The sequence below is a fragment of the Danio rerio genome, chromosome 19 (genome assembly GCF_052040795.2).
Source record: "Danio rerio strain M-AB ecotype USA chromosome 19, GRCz13ab, whole genome shotgun sequence".
Classification (NCBI taxonomy): Eukaryota; Metazoa; Chordata; class Actinopteri; order Cypriniformes; family Danionidae; genus Danio; species Danio rerio.
Genome location: NC_141039.2, coordinates 41,194,925 through 41,217,500, shown reverse-complemented (window position 1 = coordinate 41,217,500; position 22,576 = coordinate 41,194,925). Strand labels below are relative to the sequence as shown.

The following is a 22,576-nucleotide window of genomic DNA, read 5'->3' as shown; positions in this document are numbered from 1 at the left end:
ATCACGCCAAGAGCTTTGGAGGTTTGTAGTCAGCAGTGTTTACAGTGCTGATTCTGTACTTCCGGATTTGCCTTGCTTTTGTGTTCTAAAATGGCGGCCGTGTGAAATAAGCGTATATGGCATTGGAATTTGAAGAGAAGAGATGAAGGGATTATCTATCTATCTATCTATCTATCTATCTATCTATCTATCTATCTATCTATCTATCTATCTATCTATCTATCTATCTATCTATCTATCTATCTATCTATCTATCTATCTATCTATCTATCTATCTATCTATCTATCTATCTATCTAGTCTGTCTGTCTGTCTGTCTGTCTGTCTGTCTATTGTTTTATCTATCGTTCTATAGTTCTATCTATCGTTCTGTTGTTGTGTCTGTCTATGAATTTTTGTACCAAAAATGGCTTGAAAAGTTTTTATTTAATTATTTATTTTTTATTTTTAAGGGGTCATGAACTGCCTTGTTTGTATTGTTTTCTACTTTCATCTAAGATCCACTTATGAGGTTGAAATGGTTTTTATTTGCAAAACATCAAAAACATTAAGAAACATGCTGCTTTCCTGGATTTGAGGCCATTTTTTGGGCCGGTCTACTCTGGGAGCTTGGAAGTTTGCATAGTAAACTTGTATTCGACTCCCTTTTCAGTTCACACCAAGATCTAAGCGCATGTGGGTCAATCTGACCTTGCTCTATGCAAGTCAGTGGGCAGAGCTACAGAATAAGGCTTTGATATCCTTCAGTGGAAGCTATTACATCATAGATATGTACGTTCCAGGAACTTCCATGTCAATAAAAACAGTTTTTTCACTAAAAAGAATGTTTTCAGCCTTGACACTTATATGGTAACCTCTTATTTCAATGACCTCCTATATATCAAATGCTTAAGTAAAACATGAGATCTCCGTTCATGACTCTTTAAAGTTTCATTCTGATGGTTTCATTTGTAATTGCGAAATAAATGCATTGCAAATCTCCAAACGGTATCAGATTGAGGTTTGTATGAGGGTAAGTGAGGATAATTTTGAGTTTCAGACTAACACAGAGCCCTGCTGTATACCCCGTCTCTCTGTCTGCACCTCCGACCGTCCGCTTCCTATGTTTGTTTCTGTCCTTTACTTCTATGTCCTTCTCTTTCCTGTCCTTCTCCACATCTGCACTGTCATATTTTGTTCTCACCTTTGCATCTCTCTCTCTCTTTTTCTTTTTGCGTGCCTCTGTGGTTGTGTTTGCAGTGGAAGGTCAATGGTTGGACTGGGCCACCTGGTCTCAGTGCTCTGTCTCCTGCGGCACCGGGACTCAACAGCGGCAGCGGCGGTGCAGCGTTTCGGTTCATGGCTGGGCTGAGTGTAAAGGGCCGCATGCGGAAACTCGTGAGTGCACCAACCCATCTTGCGGGGGTGAGTGTCTCTCTGGTGGGCTTCCAGTCTTAAATTGACAGGTAGTTTATGTGCACAGCTGCAATTTGTTTGCTGTCATGGTCTAATTAATTGCAGAGAACGCTCTGAATTGTCTGCGGTACCAAACCACAGAGACGTAGCGGCCTGCATTGCTCATCTTGCTCCACAAATGCGTTGCTGTGTCAGCATATGCCAGTTCGCACCCCTGATAATAATTAATAAGCGCAAATTAGCCTCGTGCAGGTGCTTTATGACCATGCTCACATTGCAGCTAAATATGGCTGTCACTTCACTTCTGCATTTTTTTTCTCTTCACTTTTTTGGAACAAACTGGATGAATCTTGATTTAACCAGTGTAAACTGAAAGAAAGTTGATGCAGGTGGTACTTGAGAAAGTTAGATGAACAATTTGCACTCATAAATTACTAGTAAATGGGTCAAATTTTAGATGCCCTATTTTGGTTTTAGCATCAAATTATGTTTCCGAATGATTTTATATACATAGAAATTAAATTAAATGCAAGTGTCAACTTTAATGTTTTAAAAAAGGGCACTTTTTAGCGTTGCACTTTAAAGTTAAATAGCAGTTTTATTCAAATGAATGGTCCATCATCCTTCAGCCTAACATGTATAGTTATATTATCACAAATAACATACACAATCATAAAAAAAAAATGTTTGAAAGTCTTTTATTTGCTACTTACACTTAAAACAACTGGTTTTGTTTAATGTAGACTTTTATAAAATATATATTTTAAAGTGTGTCATTGATTTACTGTTATCTTACAAATTTGCTTTATTTTAGTCAAACATTGAGGTTAGTTGTTTGTTTTTTGTTGCATTTTGTTATACACACTCACTGGCCATTTTATTAGGTTTATTTTATTAGCTGCTCGTTAACACAAATTTCTAGTCAGCCAATCACATGGCAGGGACTCAATTTATTTAGGCATGTAGACATTGTCAAGCTGCTGCTGTTCATTCATTCAAGAGCATCTCTGAATGCACAACACATCCAACATTGAGGCAGATGGGCTACAGCAGCAGAAGGCCACATCGGGTGCCACTCCTGTCCACTCCAAGAAAATGAGTCTACAATTCACACAGGATAACTCAATTTGGACAATAGAAATTTGGAAAACTGTTGCCTGATCTGATAAGTCTCGATTTTTGCTGCAACATTCGGATGGTAGGGTCAGAATTTGGTGTAAACAACATAAAAAGCATGGATCCATCCTGCCTTGTTCAGATTGGTGGTGTAATGGTGGGGGGGGGTATTTTCTTGGTACACTTTGGGCCCATTAGTACCAATTGAGCATAGTGTCAATGCAACAGTCTACTTAAGTATTGTTGCTGACCATGTCCATTCCTTTGACCACAGTGTAGCCATCTTCTGATGGCTACTTCCAGCAGGATAACTTGTCATGTCATGTCATAAAGCGTGCAACTGTGTGCTGCTATTATCTCAATTTGAAGCAACATCTCTGAAGAATATGTCTAGTACCTTGTTGAATCTATGCCACGAAGGATTAAGACAGATCTGAAGACAAAAGGGTGTCCAACCTAGTACTAGTAAGGTGTATCTAATAAAGTGACCGTTGTATATCAATTGTACCAATAGTAGTATCCCTAGGTAGCACTTTTACTATTACAACAGTTTTTGTTGTTATTGGTTTTGCAATTATAAAGTATGATCTTATTTAATTTTATTTTACCGTACCTAATCCAACCCAACATTTAAACCCAACCACCAATTTACAAACTATTATTCATTCATTCATTTTCTTGTCGGCTTAGTCCCTTTATTAATCCGGGGTCGCCACAACGGAATGAACCGCCAACTTATCCAGCAAGTTTTTACGCAGCGGATGCCCTTCCAGCAGCAACCCATCTCTGGGAAACATCCACACACACATTCACACACACACACACACACACACACACTCATACACTACAGACAATTTAGCCTACCCAATTCACCTGTACCTCATGTCTTTGGACAGTGGAGGAAACCCACTCGAAGGCAGGGAGAACATGCAAACTCCACACAGAAACACCAACTGAGCCGAGGTTCAAACCAGCGACCTTCTTGCTGTGAGGCGACAGCACTACCTACTGCGCCACTGCCTCGCCCTATAAACTATTAGAAAGCAGCTAATTAGTAGTTTATTGAGGTAAAAGTCATATTAGGAGAGTGAATTGTAAATTAAAATAAAGTGTGACCAAAATCTCAATTGTATTTGCTTTTGAATAGATTTGTGATACAAATTGTTCTCTTATTAAATCAATCCTCCAGTGTGTGGATGGCCATTGATAAGCCTCCTCGAATCATTGCAGTATCCTGGCTGTTTCTCCTCCTTGTATTTATCTCCTGTTCCTCTGTGCAGGTGGAGGGAACTGGGGTGCGTGGAATCACTGGAGCCTGTGCTCGAAGACCTGTGACTCGGGCTGGCAGCGGCGCTTCCGCATGTGTGAAGGCACAGGGATCCAGGGTTATCCATGCGATGGCTCTGGAGAGGAAGTTCGCTCCTGCAATGACAAGAAGTGCCCAGGTGTGTGTCAATGATCAAAACATGCACTCTTTTTGCAGACTCTCCAAGCCATTGCATATTTGTGATGGTGTCTGGCATGCATTTCTATTTGTCTGTCTGTTTGTTTGTTTGTTTAATGATTCATTCCCTTGTTTATTTATTTATGTTCAGTCATTCATTAGCATTCATCCTTCCAATGTTTTTGAAAATCCCTCCTAAAAAGCTATAATAGTTTATTTCAGATTACAGCCTGATTGATACCTTTATAAAGACAAAATATATATATGGGTCCCACTTTACATTAATTGGACACTCCAATTTTATATTGAAATCGGCTCGTTTTACAATTGCCCTAGTTATACAGGTTTAGTTTTATTATTTTTGAATCCATTTAGCAGATCTCTGAATCTTCCAGGAGGACATTTAGCTTAGCATAAATAATGTAATCGGATTAGACCATTAGCATCTCATTTAAATCTTTTGAAATAAAGTTTTGATTATTGTCCTATTTAAAGTTTGGCTCTTCTGTAGTTAATGCATTTCATGAAAATAGTCGCCAGCTTGGTAACTAGGTAACAGCTTCTGCTGCAGCCATGGTATGGCAGCAATGTTCATTGATTGTTCTGTCACAATAAGAGTATAGTTCCTTGCCAAATCAGCCTAGAAAATAGAAACATTTTATTTAGTACAAAATAAATACAGACAAGTCAAGCTTTAAATAGGAAACTAATCTAAACTCTTCTAAAATTTTTGGTCGAGATTCTTATGGTCTAAGCCGATCCAGTGATTTATGCTAAGCTAACAAAAAGTGTTCCCGCCAGACATAGAGACTGGCTGAATAGATAAAAAAATGGTAAAACTCAATTTGCTGGATGAGAGTTGTAAAATAATAATGTTTTTTTTCTTCTGGAGAAAGTCTTATTTGTTTTATTTTAGCTAGAATAAAAGCAGTTTTTTATTTTTTTTTAAAACCATTTTAAGGTCAAAATTATTAGCCCCTTTATCTTTAACTGTATCTACATGGCTATTACCAACACGCGTACGGCAATTTGTAACTTTTTGATTTACTGGCGAATTTGTAAAATCTCATTCCTACAATTTAGCATGATTTGTTAATTATCCAATGACGGTTGGGTTTTTGGAGGTGGGGTTGGGTGCTACGCCTACTTTTTAAAATCGTAGTTTTGTACGAGTGAACTCGTACAAATCAGTCACTAAACTGACAAAATGTAAAATAGTTATGTTTCCTCGTGAGATCAGGCTGGTTTTACTGGTATAACAACATGGGGCATGTAACTATACTGAATAGTGTGTGTAATAGTGATGTGCGGATGGCTATTATATCCCCCAGCGCTGCGGATAATCCTCTAGTCAGGCGGGTCGGGTAATAAACATATACAATATAATTAATTGTGGTTTGATGAGATTAATTATTAATAATTTTTGCTTTATATTATTTAAGCACATTCTGTAAAATGTGCATTCCTGCAACAAGCAGTGAGAACGAACGCTCATTTAGTGCAGCTGACCGCGTTTTGGAGGTGAGGCGAAATCGCCTGAATCCTGGCATAAAAATAGATTGTTTTGATTAAATTGTTTCAATGCCACATGGCCAGATATGTTGACATTCTTCCTGCATTCACATCTAAGAGATGTAAGAGGTGAAAATGTGCTAAATGCCACAATTGTTGCCAGACAATTGAAAACAATTTAAGTGCAGTGCATTTCTGACTATCCATTTTCCACCAGTCACTATTGTGACAAAGTATAGAACCCAATTTAACCAACATAACATTAAAGGAGGAGTAAAAATGTGTGTTTTAGGGCAGTCTAAAGAGCAAAATGCTTATTCTCAAATAAAAAAAGGGATTAAATGAGTAAAAATTTAGTGTGATCTTATGAACTTGACAATAAAAATATTTCAGTGAATGTTTCTTTAAAAATGAAAAGAAATTCATTCGACTTGATTTATTAGACCCTGTTTGTACCCTACTTGTCAAGTGTCAATTGCTTTCCTGTCCTTTTTATTTTACCTTTATCTTCATTCAGCCTTTCTTCCTCCAGGCCTATCTCACTGCTTTTCTCTGTCCTCTCCCATATTTAACATTCTCTCTACTCCTTTGTTTCCATTTGTCCTCTCTTTCAATTGAGACGGGTCACTCTTGACAGAAGGGAATTGTTCAAAGTGCTGCTATGTGTGATTTGTCAGCATGTCAAGCAGCGCAGCAAACAGCAGATTTTAATAAGCACGCCGTTGACTGCAGCTTTGGGAGGCTATAGATTAAATAAATGTCAGACACTGCCGCAGAGCTTATATTGGGCGCAGGGCTTTGATAGCGGCAGAAACTCCAAGACAAAAATCTGTCCAATAGCTTTGTCGGGGTGTATTATGTTTAGATGTAAAGGTAGAGCTTTCTAATCTATCTCCTTCAGCTTTCAACCGAGTTCCCCTTCAGGATCTGATTCTCACCCCTGGGTTTCTCGCTGGTCTAATGAAGCTTTTAAATGAGAGCTGGAGAGAAATGTGTGGTTTTGCTCATGCTGATCTTAATAGAGTTTGCTTGTACACAGGGAAAATAAAGGAGATGAGGGGAAAAGGAAATCTTAATCAGTATTGTTGTCTCTTTTTTGTTAAATACTGAATATACTGAAAACACATATATTGAAAATGTTATTTAGTAGGATAAAAAATCGACTTTATTCAAGATTAAGTGTGTAAAATCCTATTTGTTTAAGATTTTCAGATAACATATATATTTTAAAATATATAAAATTAATATTATATTTAATGATATGTAGATTTTAATGGAAAGAAATCTGATTGGTTGATGGGGTAGTTGGTTGATTTGCAATATACAGTGAGGGGAAAAGTATTCAACATGTAATTATTATTTTTTTTTCTGGAAAAAATATATTTCTAAAGGAGCTGTTGACATTAAATTGAACCAGATTTTATTAAAAGCCCAGACAATAAAAACATACGAAAAAAAAGCAAAAAAATAAGAAAAAAATTGTTATGTGTAATAACAATGAAATTGTTTATTGTAGCTTTATTTTGTCATTTCCATTGGATTTTGGTCAGGTGATTGTTTGGGCCATTCCACAGCTTAATTTTCTTTCTCTAAAACCATTTGAAAGTTTCCTTGGCTGTGTTTTGGATCATTGTCTGGCTGAAATGTCCACCCTGGTTTCATCTTCATCATCCTGATAACGTAGAACTGAAGCCGCTTGTTAATTTACAATGAGAAAGGGCGAGGGTTTCTGAAGAACTACTAAGAGATTCCAGCTGCTGTCTGAGCTTTGTACACCTTCCTCCCTTCATGTGTTCAATACTTTTTCCATGTGTCATTTCATTTTATTACACATAACTTCATTTGTTATTCAATATTGTTTTCTTTGCATATATGGATTTATTTGGTTGGTAACAACATCTGGTGAACATTTCAAGCATTCAACATTCAACAGCACCTTTAGAAATATGTTTTCAGAGAACAATGGTGACGTGTTAAATGCTTATCTCTCCCACTGTATACACAGAGATTCAAAAAACTATAAAACAGACAAAAAATGAATGAATGAATTAAATTTATTTATTATTTTACAGAAATCATATTCAGAATTAAAAAAAAATTACTCAGCACTTGTACTTTTACTTAAGTATAACTTTTTAAATTACTTTTCACATCCTTTTTGTGTTTGTTCAGTTTTTGAAATACAAAATTGAATAGATTTGATGCACATTAAAGAAAAACAGACACAAATACTGATTAAAATATTTATTTATGAGTATAACAAGTAGTAGAAATTATTCATAGTTTGCTAGAAGACAATTAGAATTATTTGTTTATGAAAATACTAAAAAAGTGTATATTTTATTAATTTTACTGAAAAATAATATTGCTTGTTTGTTTATTTATTTATTTATTTATTTATTTTAGTTAGTTAGTTAGTTAGTTAGTTAGTTAGTTAGTTAGTTAGTTAGTTAGTTAGTTAGTTAGTTAGTTAGTTAGACATTTCATTGCGAAGCAAGGCTAAATTTGCTTGTTTGTCTGCAATAATTCAACAGTTGTATTTAATCCCAATTTGTATCTGTCCTATCATTTTGTGCTGTTTAATCTCTTACTTCTGATACATACCGTGTGCAGCGCCTCATGAAATATGTAAAGATGAGTACCAAGTAGCCATGACGTGGAAGAGAGCTTCAGCTGGAGAGACAGTATACAACAAGTGTCCATCAAATGCCACTGGTAAGTTCATTATCACACACATTATATCAGTTTACGACTTGCAATTATTGCCAATATCTATAGTTCACATAATATACATAGCAGCATTTGCTCTCATTTTGTTTCACAGTGTCTAAAATGATTGAATCCAATTCCTTCTAAACCTCTATCCTCTGCTGTGATTGGTCAGGAATATCTTAGTCCATTGGTCTACTGCTCACAGAATGTCTTCATGGAGCAGAAAGCAGCATCTTCAGGACGTACAAGCACAATGTCTGAGCTACAGCTAGTGTTTGAGGGCTAAATTAGATGTTGTTTGCTGGCCGCCAATGAAGACCATAGGCTGGCATTATGCAAATGTGTTGCAAACCTACATAGATTGGTGCAGGGAGACTGAAATTACTCAGTCATTTCCGAAATCAGTTTTTTCTTTTCGGGAGCCAAAAACTCCATCCATTGTGCACTTTGGAACTTTGCAGACCTTTTACATTCACTAACAGCTACATTACACACTGCATGACAAATAATAGGTAAAAAGGCATAATAAGGGCACTTTAAAATTACAGCACACCCAAAGATGTAATTTCTGTCATCCTTCTTGTTCCTAAATTGTATGACTGTTTCTTCCTTTGAAGAAAATGTTTAATAGTTTGTGGAATTTCCGTGGCAGCTATGATCCAGGAATAGAAGTACAACCTGAAAAGCTTTTTAAAATAGTTCATTCTTTCACTATGAATGAATGTCAGAAAATATAACTCGTTATTCACTTATAAAGCCAGTTTGGGTCAATGCATTTGATTTATTTAAGTCATCGTTCACTAATAATCTTCCTTTTGGTTTTTTAATTAAATGTGTTTTCGTATTATAAGGTATAAGGACGAACTGATGACCTTTTAGACAACTTAAGGACGACTTAAATAAATAAAAATGTCAGCTAAGTGACAAATGAGTTGTAAATTAAAACCACTCAAGAAAAGTTAATGATCCAAGCTTGATTGGCTTCGGAGTGCCGCAGCCTACAACACATAAAACCCTAATAACTCTAGTACAATCTAATGTTGTTTTGGCCCGACCAAACATCTCTGATACATTTCTTTCTTCTCTAACTCTGACATACAGCTTTATTAAAAGATTTTATGATCGGTTAAACCACATTATGAAACTTCATCAGCAATGCAATCACTCAGTTTTCCGAAAACCAACACTGCACAACAGGCACTGAATAAGTTGGTTTCCACATAGTTAATCAGCATTCAGTTTCTTTAAGCCCACTGGGATGAATTAGTGGCGTATGAGAGAGAACTTAATGGGGATGTTTACAGCCCAATATATGCCACCACAGAAAGTTAATATAACAATGATTTCAAGACAAGTTTTGGGTGGATTGAAATGTCACACACTGCCGCAGAGCTTACACTGGACCCAACGGAAACACATTTATTGTTTTTCTTCTGAAATTTAAGGTCAGACATTGACATGTTGTCATTTTAGACATCCTGATTTTTTTTCTGCATTGTTTCATGATGTTTATACACTTCAAAATGGTTTATTTGTTTATTTTAGTTAATTAATAATGAGCAATACTAGCCCAGCATTCATTAATTATAGTTTAACATTTACTACTGCATTATTAAAGTCCAAATTCATTCATTCCTCTAATTCAATTCTGGTTAACATTAGTCAATGCACTGCGAGTTAGCCTGAATTAATAATTTACAACTTTATTTTTCAAACTAATGTTAACAAAGGTGAATAAACACTGTAATAAATGTATTGTACATTGTTTGTTCATCTTAGTATATACATTAACATGCTATTACAACCTTATGTTAAAGTTTTACCTTTACCTGCAACCTAATCATGTACACCTTCTTATATAACTTCTTAACTTTAGTCCAACAATAGTATCAGCCAATCTCATGGCATTATCTAGGCATCTTGCATGCCTTGTGTTTACTTACAGTTAGCCATATCCAACTGAAGTCATGTGAGATAGTCCACAAGATGTACATTTTGACAACTGTTTTGTGTTTTTGACCGTTCAGACGCAGGGATAACGGATAAGGGAATTAAAATTGTGCTGGTATTACGTGACTCACACTAGTTGTCAATTCCAAATCATATTTTAATTCCTGGAGCAAAATTAACATAGGATTACACTGTATTTTAAGGTGACCAAGTTCAAGTGTAACTATTTATTTAACTATTGAGTAATATTTATTAGTTAAATGTTACTGTATTGCTTAGGTTAGAATATTGGCTTGAATTAGGGTTAGTAACATGCAGTTACTGTATGTTTAATTCAGTGTAAACTTTAATAAATGGATAAAACGTGTAACTTGGTCACCTGAAATGAAAGAGTTACCAAAAATAACATATTTAGCAAACAATATGTTTGAACAATGTTTTACTGGCATTCCTGAAAAAAAAAAAAAAAGATACATATATATATATATATATATATATATATATATATATGTATATATATATATATATATATATATATATATATATATATATATATATATATATATATATATATATATATATAAAATACCACATGATCTCTGTTCTTTAATTCGAATGCAACATTTAAAGTCTGTGTCAAATCAAATTTAATAATGTTTATTTTGGTAGTGGACATTGTTACACTTCAGGTGTCTTCTGTTGAACACAAAAAACCCTGAAGAAAGATAAAAACCTGAAACTTTTGACTTTCACAGTAAGAAAAACAAATACTATGGAAATCAATGGTTAGAAAACGTACAACTTTCTTCACAGTACCTTCTTTTCTGTTTAACACAAGAAAGAAGCTCAAACCGGTTTTGAACAGAGAATGCACAGTAAATGATGACAGAACTTTCATTTTTGGGTGAACTATCCCTTTAATATAAAGAGTGCCTCTTTCCATTACTAGGAGTACTAAGAGTAACTAAATTGCGTATCTGTAAATAATGGTGAAATCTGTAAACGATGGTCAAAATCCTTCCACTGATTCTTGGATTTCATTTTCAAAGCTTTTTTTTTTTTAAGTGTATATAGTCCACAATTACCTGAACTGAATATTTTTTTCCATTAATAATCCCTTTTACACAGTAATACTTGTAAATTACTGTAAATCCCACAATTAATTTTATTTTAACACAAAACAGAATTCCAGAAATTATCCGGTAAAATTATAACTTCTTATTTGGAAAAATTGCTGGAATTAATTTTTACTTTTAAAAAGGCCCTGTTCACATGATCTTATCACTGCAATTTACTGGCATTTCTATGGGGTAGGGTTGTATGTGTGAAAGGGACTAATATTAAATTCTAGGTAAAGGTATAATCAAATTAGATACCGTATATATACACCATATATATTGAAAATTTCTGGATAATTCTTTTGTCTTCTCAGTCAGTGTTCAATTTTAGATGTCACTTTACAGTGTACCTAATAAAGTGGCCGGCGAGTGTATGTTGGGTCTTCTGCACTCATCAGATTGGTTCAAGAGTTTCTAAACCTTCTAAGCGCTGTAGAGGAGTAGTTTTGGGGGGGTTTATTTATGCCCTCCGAGTGCAGCGCAATAATTCTCCTATACTAGTAGAGAAAGACACCCAAGGCGCTCAGTGATTTTTACCTAATAAAAACAGAAAGACCTAATAAATGATGTCTTTGAAGTGGGAGTGCAGAGCAGAGTGTTGAATGAGGTCAACGGCAGGCTGTAATCTATATCAACTCCACATCCCAGCCAGCACGGACTGTCATGCACACTAACCCCCAAAAGAGAAACCAATTCCTGCAGAGAAGGATTCGCTTGACTTTTTTCCGGGCCACATTTCCATGACCGCCTCGCGTTCTGGTGCGATTTTCAGGGACATTTTTATCCCAGCGAGGGTACTGGGGGTGAAGCTTTATTGGCCGTGATCTGAATGATGCAAGTGGCAGAAACTTTAAGCAAAACTGAGTTCATAGCAGCCCAAAATGACATACTCAAAACAGACATTATTCCTCTGAAGTCTTTTATATGAAGCGTGTGAACATCACAGAGTTACGCGCCTGTCAAAGCTTTGACGTGTTGTTATTGCTTGCGTCCAGCAGTGATAATGATCTGTGTTTTCTTCCCTTTTTCCCCTGTAGGATCTGCTAGTCGTCGTTGTTTGCTGGACGTTAATGGAGTTGCTTACTGGGGTCCTCCGAGCTTCGCCCGATGTGTCTCACTTGAATATAGATATTTACATTTATCTGTGAGTACATGGATGTGGAGGACGTGCTGTGCTGTCTGGGAGTGGGGTAATGGATGTTTTGTATGCTGTTTTGATGGAAAATCTGGTCTGGGACTGTCAGTAGTCTTGGTTTCAGAGAATATGCTGAGTTTAATTTATTGAGGTCATTCAATTCTTATTTTAAATAAATGTAAATATTAATACTGTACCATTTTACCAATTTATTCCATTACCACTACTATTGCTACTATTAATAAATGAAATAATAATAATAATAATAATAATAATAATAATAATAATAATAATAATAATAATAATAATAATAATAATAATAATATTTAGTAATATTTATTTATTTATTTATTTATTATGTCATGTATAATAATAATAATAATAATAATAATAATAATAATAATAATAATAATAATTATAACAATTATTATTATTATTATTATTATTATTATTATTATTATTATTATTTTATTTTTATTATATATAATAATATATAATATAATGATAATAATAACAACAAAAATAATAATAATAATAATAATAATTATGTTTAAATATGTTGAATATTGTTAATGATGATGGCTATTATTATTATTCATTAATATACTATATTAATTGACTTCTTCTCCTTATTATTCTTAATAAAAAATATACAAATAGCAACATAAAAAGTGTAATGATAAAATAAGAGGAAGAAGAAGAAGAAAAGAAAAAGAATAAAAAGAAGACAACAACATTTATAATTATTTATTATTATTATTATTATTATCATCATCATCATCATCATCATCATCATCATTATTATTATTATTAGTAGTAGTAGTAGTAGTAGTAGTAGTAGTAGAAGTAGTAGTAGTAGTAGTATTACTATTGATACATTCAATATTATTTATTTGTCCATTCATTTATTTATTTAAATTCCAATACACTTATATTGGTGAATGCAAGTTATGTTCTGATTTAAGAGTAAGCTAATTGCTTATTTGACATTTTTTTATATTGTTTATCTATTACTATCACTTCCAGAATTTTGTAGTTTAGTACAAAGCATGAGCGAGCAACTGAATATTAAGTATAATAAAATCGAATACAGCAATTTTAGCAGTAATTTAATTCATATTGGTTTCCCTTGAGCAGAAAAATAAGCTATGAAAAACCAATATACAAAAGTATGCAGTGTTTAAAGGGCTGTGTGTGCAGGATTGACTATTACCACTGGCATTTTCCTTAAGTGATGTATTGAATGTCTATTTATATAGTGCATTTATCGTGTATGGCCATACACCCAAAATGCTTTACAATTATGAAGGGCACTCTCTCCACACCACCACCAGTATGTAGCATCCACTTGGATGAAGCGACGGCAGCCACAGGACAGGACTCACTCATACGAAAGACGGCGCTCACTGACAGAATAATGTCCCCTTCACTATACTGGAGCATTAGGCCAAACTGACACCTCTTTTAACAGCAACCTAGTTTTCCCATGTGGTCTTTCATCCAGGTACTGACCAGGCTCTGACCTGCTTAGCTTCAGTGAGTAACCGGTCTTGGGCTCAGGGTGATTTGTCTGTGGCCTAGTGGCGGTGTAAGTGATAATATCTGCAATGACTACTCAACAACAAATGTTAAAAAGAGTCAATTACAGCACTGATTCGACGATGATTAAAACACACACATGAAGAAAACCAATCCCTCCTACGCCACTTTTAAATAGTCCTCTCCATAAGTGCCTAAAAGTAAAAAACGAAAAGAAAAAGTCTGTTTTTTGTCTGTTTTCAGAGCAGGATGTTTTGCTATTGATTGATTGCTTTCTAATACATTCAGCAGCCTTAAGTAAAAATAACTGCAATGACCACGCATTAACAAATGTAAAAAAAAAAGTCAATTTCAGCACTGTTTCGACTCATGAAGAATAAAACACACATGAAGAAAACCAAACTCACTTATGCCACTTTGAACTAGTCCTTACCATAAGTGCATAAAAGTAAAAAAAACAAAAAGAAAAAAAGTCTGTTGTCAGACCAGGGTATTTTGCTAATGATCGATTGCTTTCTAACACATTCAACAGCCTTACCTCAGTGTGCTCTTCTTAATTCCCCAGCCGCGACCTTTGCCTTTGAGTTCATAATGCTGAGTGGGTTTTAATTCTGTCTCTCGACCGAGGCAATACTTGATGGGGTTGATTGCGCTGTTAACCTGTCCACTAACCCCTCATTATAATCAGACAATGCTTAATTAGCTTTGATTGCCATTGTCTGCACCCGCTGTACTGTTATTAGACAGTCAACAGTTCGTCTTCTGACGTTCGACCGCAAAACAAGCACTCTGCTAGTTAATTCAGTAAGGGAGAAGTTGTTTTCACTTTGTTATGCTCCCAGCTTGGTAGACTGTAGATGGGAAGTAGATTAAGGCGGTTGTCGATATCTTCAAACTGCTTTCGCTTTGCTCCAGACCCAGATCAATGATGTTTCTGCTTCAAAGCCTAGAATGTACTTCTGCACTTCCTTTTCTGGCTTACCTTTAAATCTGCCTTTGCTTTTCAGTGCTTATCCATTCTCTTTGTACGTTCGTTTAATTATTAAGTTTATGAAATGAAAGCATGTTAGTTTGTTTGGGATCTAAGCACATGCGAGTTACTAGAGGTCTGCTTTTCTGCAAATTCTTCACGGTTTTCATTTATGATATGTTTTAGCTTATTAATTATTCCTTCTGCAACCATAGCTGAAAATTTAAATGAACACAATTCATCACAATTTCCCTCAAAATCAGGGAAGAAAATTTGTATAGAGTTCCAGATGGGTTGTATGAAGTCTTCCTTCAGCTGCTAATAACAGTTTTCTTAATTAAAATGAACATACTTGGACAAATTTCTTTTAAAATCAGGAGAGGAGATGCATAAAGTAATGCAAAATGTTAAGTGCAAATGCATAAAGACTGCAAAAAGTAATGTTCTTTAAATAAGTTTGCCTTATTTTATCTTATACTAAATGTTAACAATACTAATACTGCTAAATATATATTTTTTAAGAAAAATGTACAGAAATGAATTATGTTTACGTTATATGAGATATATTTATCATGTTATGACATCTCAGAGATTTCGGTCCCTCAATTAAAAGTCTATTCAGCCAAATATCACTTTAATAAAGTCTTTATATGATGAACAGATTTAATTTTAAAACATCAGTGGTTATTGTAGAAACTCAAACCTCATTGGTCGCTGTAGAATCTTAAACCTCATTGGTTGCCATAAAATTTCAAACCTCATTGGTTGTTATAGAAACTCAAACCTTATTGGTCGCTGTAGAATCTCAAACCTCGTTGTTTATTGTAGAAACTCAAAGCTCATTGGTTGTTGTAGAATTTCAAGCCTTATTGGCTTTAGAATTTTAAACTTCATTGGTTGTTGTAGAATCTCAAACCTCATTGGTTATTGTAAAAACTCAAACCTCAGTGGTTGTTGTAGAATTTCTAACCTCATTGGTTATTATAGAAACTCAAACCTCATTGGTTATTGTACAAACTCAAACCTCATTGGTTGTTGTAAAATTTCAAATCTCAGTGGTTATTGTAGAAACTCAAATCTCATTGCTTGTTGTAGATTTTTTAACCTCATTGGTTATTATAGAAACTCAAACCTCAGTGGTTATTGTAGAAACTCAAATCTCATTGGTTGTTGTAGAAACTCAAACCTCATTGGATATTATAGAAACTCAAATCTCATTGGTTATTATAGAAACTCAAACTTCAGTGGTTGTTGTAGAATTTCAAACCTCATTGGTCATTGTAGACTCTAAAACCAAACTGGTTAGCATGGAAACTCAAACCTCTTTGGTTGTGCAATCATTTTCTATTGTGGAATCTTAAACCTCATTAGTTATTGTAGAAACCCAAATCTCATTGGTTATTGTAGAATCTCAAACCTAATTGGTTGTCAAAGAAACTCAAACCTCGTTGGTTGTCATAGAATCTCAAATCTTATTGGTTATCGTAGAAACCTGAATCTTATTGTTTAATGTAAAGTCTCAAACCTCACTGGTTACTGTAAAAACTCAAACCTCGTTGGTTGTCTTTGAAACTCAAACCTCATTGGTTATCTTAAAAACTCAAACCTCACTGGTTGCCATTTAAACTCAAACCTCATTGGCTATTGTGGAATCATAAACTTCATTGGTTATCATAGAAACCATAAATACATTGGTTATTATACACAAGCAAAACTCATTGGTTACTGTAGAAACCCAAACCTCATTGGTTTTTGTAGAAACCCTGATCTCATTGGTTACCATAGAAACTCAAACCTCATCGGTTATTGTAGAAACCCAAATCTCATTGGTTATCATAGAAACTCAAACCTCATTGGCTATTGTGGAATCTCAAACCTCATTGGTTACTATAGAAACTCAAACCTCATTGGTTCTTGCAGAAGGTCAGACGTGTTCAAGCAAAATGCAAGAATGACTCAATGGTTCACGTGTGTCAAGCAAAAGCAGGCTATAACTTCATGCTCCTGGTTTTTATCTCTAGGTTTATTTACTGATGTATAAACCATTTTTTTCTTCCTCTGCAGTTGCGAGAACATCTTGCGAAGGGTCAGAGGACCCTGGCAGGGGAGGGCATGTCTCAGATCGTGAGGAGTCTCCTGGAGTTAATGTCCCGTAAGAATTATTACAGTGGAGACCTCTTATTCTCCGTGGAGATTCTCCGAAATGTGACAGACACCTTCAAGCGAGCAACCTACATCCCAGCTCCTGACGACGTGCAGGTGGGTGTTCGTCTGTGGGGGTGTGGAAAGAAAGTAGTTATAAGTGGGGAAGTGATAAAAAGTGTCACCGAGCAAAAATTATTTTCACATTTTCCACTTTTTGAAAGATTTATTGACTTTTGTGCTTTTTAAAATTGATTTAAAAAAAATACATATACAAATGATCACAATAAAACTCCTTTTTAAAAGTTTTTCATTAGAGTGTGAGATTTATTTATTTATTTTATTTTATTTTATTTTTGTTAATCATTTACTGTCCTGTTTGTTTTTATGGTTTATAGAAGACACTATAAAAAGTGATTAAAAATAAAAAGCATTAGAAGCAGCAAGTTGACATTACTTTAAGTGAGTAAACCCATTGCAACTTGGAGTTGTTAAAATGATAGAACTTATTTTTTATTTTTGTACACAGTTTATTTGCTTACAATTTTTAAGGAAACGTTTTTAAAAGTAAAGTCAACTAATTGTTTTAAATGCTACTGGTTTAATTGCTTACTTTAAATAATGTCAGCTAACTTTTTAAAAGATTTTTTTACAGCGTAAAATGGCATTAAGTGTAACAGTAGATTAATATATTTACAGTTAAAATCAGAATTATTAGCCCCCCTTAGACTTTTTTCTTTTTTATTATTATAATTTGTTGTAAATATGTTTAATAGAGAGATCTCCACTTAAATATCATACTTATAATAATTATTATAAAGTTTAAAGCATTAGAATCGGTACTCTGTATCGGCTGCAAAAATCCTGATCGGAACCTCTCTAATATATATATATATTATATTATATATATATACACACACAAAACAACACAACACAATTTATATATACATGCATATATACATACAATACATATGCAATACATATCTATCTATCTATCTATCTATCTATCTATCTATCTATCTATCTATCTATCTATCTATCTATCTATCTATCTATCTATCTATCTATCTATCTATCTATCTATCTATCTATCTATATATATATATATATATATATATATATATACAATACAAAACAATTTTGTACTATGGATATTAAATTTATGTATATAATTTGTAGTATTTATATCTAAATATAAATAAACAGTTCCTTAAATATATGCATGCATGTGTGTATTTATATACACTGTAAAAAAAATCTGTAAAATTTTAATAAACTGGCAGCTGTGATTGGCAGAACTTACTCATTAAAATACGGTAGAAACCATAAAATAATGTTTTAATACAGTAAACATCATCATATCATATTTCATTAATAAGTAATATTATACATTAGTGTCTTGAAGTACGAAAATCTACACCTCATACATTTATTTATGTGAAAGAAATAATAATGTAATTTCAACAAAAGGCAAAAAAATTGCCCTGTTTTTTCTTTTTTTCTTTGCTCAGCAATAATATCAAAATAATAAAAAAACATATTTACAAAAGTAGACTAAACAAAAAAATCTGAAAGTATCTTATGCCTATTTAGAAAGCATCTGTTTAGTATGTTTTAGATGATTTATTTATTTTTTTAAACAATACAAACATAATAAGTATGACTTATTTTTTGAAGTGCAAAGTACAGCCACATCAAAGCACATTTCTCCACTCCTCCTCATTCTTTCATCTCAAAAATCCCTCTTTCGTCTTTTCCAGAAATTCTTCCAGATTATCAGCTTAATGTTGGACATCGAAAACCTCGAGAAGTGGGAAGATGCTCACCAGGTAACACCATCCTTCCTTGTTCCCTCAAATATCCGAGCGAAGAGCGCGACTTTTGATATCAGTGTGTGCCATGAGTTTTAATTTCCCCTCAGACAGAGCTGTGTCATCAAAGCCAGGTCTGATCTCTCAGATTAACAACAGATGTAATCAGACTGGCTTTGGATGTAATGGAAGTGGACTGCGCAGTGTGTTGGGAAAGGGCCTGCGCTGTTAGAGCTGTCTCTTAGCATTACAATACACCATTAGATGTTATTTGACTTTAGATGCTGTGTAGTTTGGTCTACGGTGTCAAGCCAGGACACTTTTGCATAGTAATATACTAACTCAACCATGAAGTCTGTTTTTTTTTTCCTTTCTCTCATTGCCCTGAGGCCTGGACTAACAGCAGGAGATCATATTCTGACTCACTCAAGACCACACACTTTTTTTTCTGGTTATGTCAAATAACTAGCAAATTATAGGGTGGTTATGCTTGACAGTCCAGTTCCAGTTCCACTTTGCATCATGTCAGAGTTATCAAATTGAGTTATTCATGTTTCAGTCTTTATACATGGAACAGCATAAGCTAAAAGTCTTTAAATATACACTCACCGGTCACTTTATTAGGTACACCTTACTTGTACTGGGTTAATTAATCCATCGTGGCATAGATTCAATGAGGTACTGAACATACTCCACAGAGATGCTGGTCTATATTGACATGATAGCATCACATAGTTGCTGCAGATTTGTTGGCTGCACATCCATGATGCAAAACTCCCGTTCCATCACATCCCGAAGGTGCTCTATCGGATTGAAGTCTTGTGACTGGAGGCCATTTGAGTACAGTGAACTCATTGTCATGTTCAAGAAAGCTGTCTGAGATGATTTGTGCTTTATGACATGGCGCGTTATCCTGCTGAAAGTCACAATCAGAAAATGGCTACACTGTGGTCATAAAGCGATGGACAGTGTTAGCAGCAATACTCAGGTAGGCTGTGGCGTTGACATAATGCTCAATTGGTACTAATGGGCCCATTACATCACCACCACCAGCCTGAAACGTCCATACAAGACAGGATGGATCCTTGCTTTCATGTTGTTGATGCCAAATTCTGAACCTACCATCCGAATGTCGCAGCAGAAATCAAGACTCATCAGACCAGGCAACGTTTTTCAATCTTCTATCTTTTTCAATCTGGTGAGCCTGATGGAATTGAAGACTTAGTTTCCTGTTCTTAGCTGACAGGAGTGGCACCCAGTGTGGTCGTCTGCTACTGTAGCCCATCTGCCTCCAGGTTGGACGTGTTGTGCAATCAGAGATGCTCTTTTGCATACCTCGGTTGTAACGAGTGATTATTTGAGTTACTATTACTTTTCTATCAGCTCGAACCAGTCTGGCCATTCTCCTCCGACCTCTGGCCTCAAAAAGGCATTTCTGCCCATAGAACTGCCACTTACTTGATATTTTCGGACCATCCTCTTTAAACCCTAGAGGTGTTTGTGTGTGAAAATCTCAGTAGATCAGTAGTTTTTAAAATACTCAGACCAGTTTATCTGGCACTAACAACCATGCCGCGTTCAAAGTCACTTAAATCACCTTTGTTCCCAATTCTGCAGATCATCTTGGCCATGTCTACATGCCTAAATGCATTGAGTTGCTGCCATGTGATTGGCTGATTAGAAACTTGCGTTAACAAGCAGTTGGACAGGTGTACCTAATAAAGTGGCTGATCAGTGTATATATGTAAGCTAATTTGTAGTTGCAAATTCTAATGCAAAGATGGTATTATTGATGATAATTAGATAGACATTCGTGTTAGGGTATTGTTAGTCATGTAACTTGTCTGGTGTTTCTTATCTAAAGTGAAAAAATAATTACAGTCAATTGTCAAATATTGTGATTCTTGTTTTTTTTTTTTTTTTTTTTCATTTGTTTATGTTTTCGAATCACATTATGGGATCTTAATATTTTCTTTAACAACTTTCAATGTTAAAAAAAGTGACTTTTATTGACATTTTAATAGTTTGAAGGGATGTATTGCATGGGTTGGTGTTGTAAATGATGATTGAAAAAGGTGATAAACTGCCTGTAGTTTTTCTGTTATTTTACTGATTTAAATGTATCTATATTATTTTGTATGCAATATAATGTTTCAAACTTATAAAATGTAATTAAAAGTCACTTTATTTAGCTACACATTTGAATTTTCAACATCAAAAGTTGACAAATAAAGAGACCAAGGTCCAATAATGCACTTTGTAAACTTAAATAAAAAACAAAAACAAAACATAAAGCAAAAATACCAAACCTGTTAATTAATAGATATATTTACAGTATAAGTGATAAGAAAAATAAGTTTGTATACTTGGGCTATCATTCTGTATCAATTGGTGATCTGTTTATTGTGTTAAACAATAATGAAAATTATTTAAATTGCTATAGTTAAAAAGAGAATAATACATTCAGACATATTATTGCTGAAACAAAAATAAATCAAAATCACTTCTTTAACTAATAGTCAAAATTAAGGGTTATTCAAACTTATTAATACAATATAAGCATTATTGATTTTTGATACTTATTTTCCTTTGTTTAGGTATAGCTCCCCAATCTTGCCATTAACTCCCATAAAATCACCAGTAATACATTTCATTAAAACGTTTTTTAATTAAAAATAGCATTAATTTCTTTCCTTACAATGAAATTGGTTTAAAAGTCCTCCATGTATTTATTGCTGAGGATACTGACCTGACCTATATATTTTTATTATTAAAATATTACTATTGTATTATTACATTTATTAAATAATTATAATTTTTTTGATAGGGTAAGTGAAAATATTTTCCAACTAGGATATTCAACAAAAGTTCTTAGCATTTTGCACTGTATAAATCTAAATATAATTTATAATGGTCTTAAAATGTATAATAAATCTATAATGAAACTATTTATAATAAATTAAAAAGTTAAATTAGCACAAATGTTATTATTATTACAATTATGTGCAATAGTTATTTGAGTATTAATTTATTATTATTTTTTTTTAATTGGGTTATATTTTAAATAACTATATTTGTATACATTTATGCAATTATATAAGCCCAATTATTATGTTAGGTGTTATACTGTTTGATGTTTTCATGTTCTTGTTGTGTCTGATGCAACATAATTTCATTCTGCATTAAAATTTATTGAGATTTTTTGAATGACAAAAATAAAGGAAACTGATACTGAAACAAAAAAAAAAATTCTTAAATTTAACTTGGATAAACTTGCAGAAACCCTGATAATGCTAAATAACTGCATTAATGACTTTTAATAATGATATTTTAATTTAGATTACTTTCATGTTAGTTTAAATTCTAATAAACACCCTAAATCAGTAATTACAAGTACAATCATTTGTATAAATGACAAATTATTACTTTTTGTTGTAAACTTTTTGATCAAATATTGCAGCCTTGGTTAGCATCATTTTAATTATGCAAAAGTAATATTATATGCCACTGAGCCCTTCTGTCCTCTTCAGAAATCACAGTGCATTCTATAGTAATATATGCTCATGCAATTTAAATGACAGGCATGGGTTACTGTATGTGGAGGTAATGGTGACTAATGGTCACATGCAGTGCAAAGTCTGTGCGGCACATGCTTGTGACTCCGGCGAACGTTTATGTTTGTGTATGTATGTGTGCGCCAGGTGCTTAGCTCAGCGTGACTGAGCCAGATTTT

The 22,576-nt window shown here is 33.9% G+C and overlaps 1 protein-coding gene across 46 annotated transcripts in view; it reads left to right on the top strand.

Annotated features, from left to right (window-relative positions):
• adgrb2 (adhesion G protein-coupled receptor B2) overlaps positions 1–22,576 on the top strand; it is a 554,448-nt gene that overhangs the window by 305,300 nt on the left and 226,572 nt on the right. For all 46 annotated transcript variants that reach the window (XR_015515959.2, XR_015515958.2, XR_015515944.2 and 43 more), the window contains 6 exon segments: positions 1,239–1,403; positions 3,791–3,955; positions 8,080–8,181; positions 12,284–12,390; positions 16,955–17,149; positions 18,793–18,861. Coding sequence is in view for 11 of the 46 variants with exons in the window: in NM_001443200.1 (NP_001430129.1) it covers positions 1,239–1,403; positions 3,791–3,955; positions 8,080–8,181; positions 12,284–12,390; positions 16,955–17,149; positions 18,793–18,861 (803 nt within the window). In the remaining 35 variants the exon portion in view is untranslated.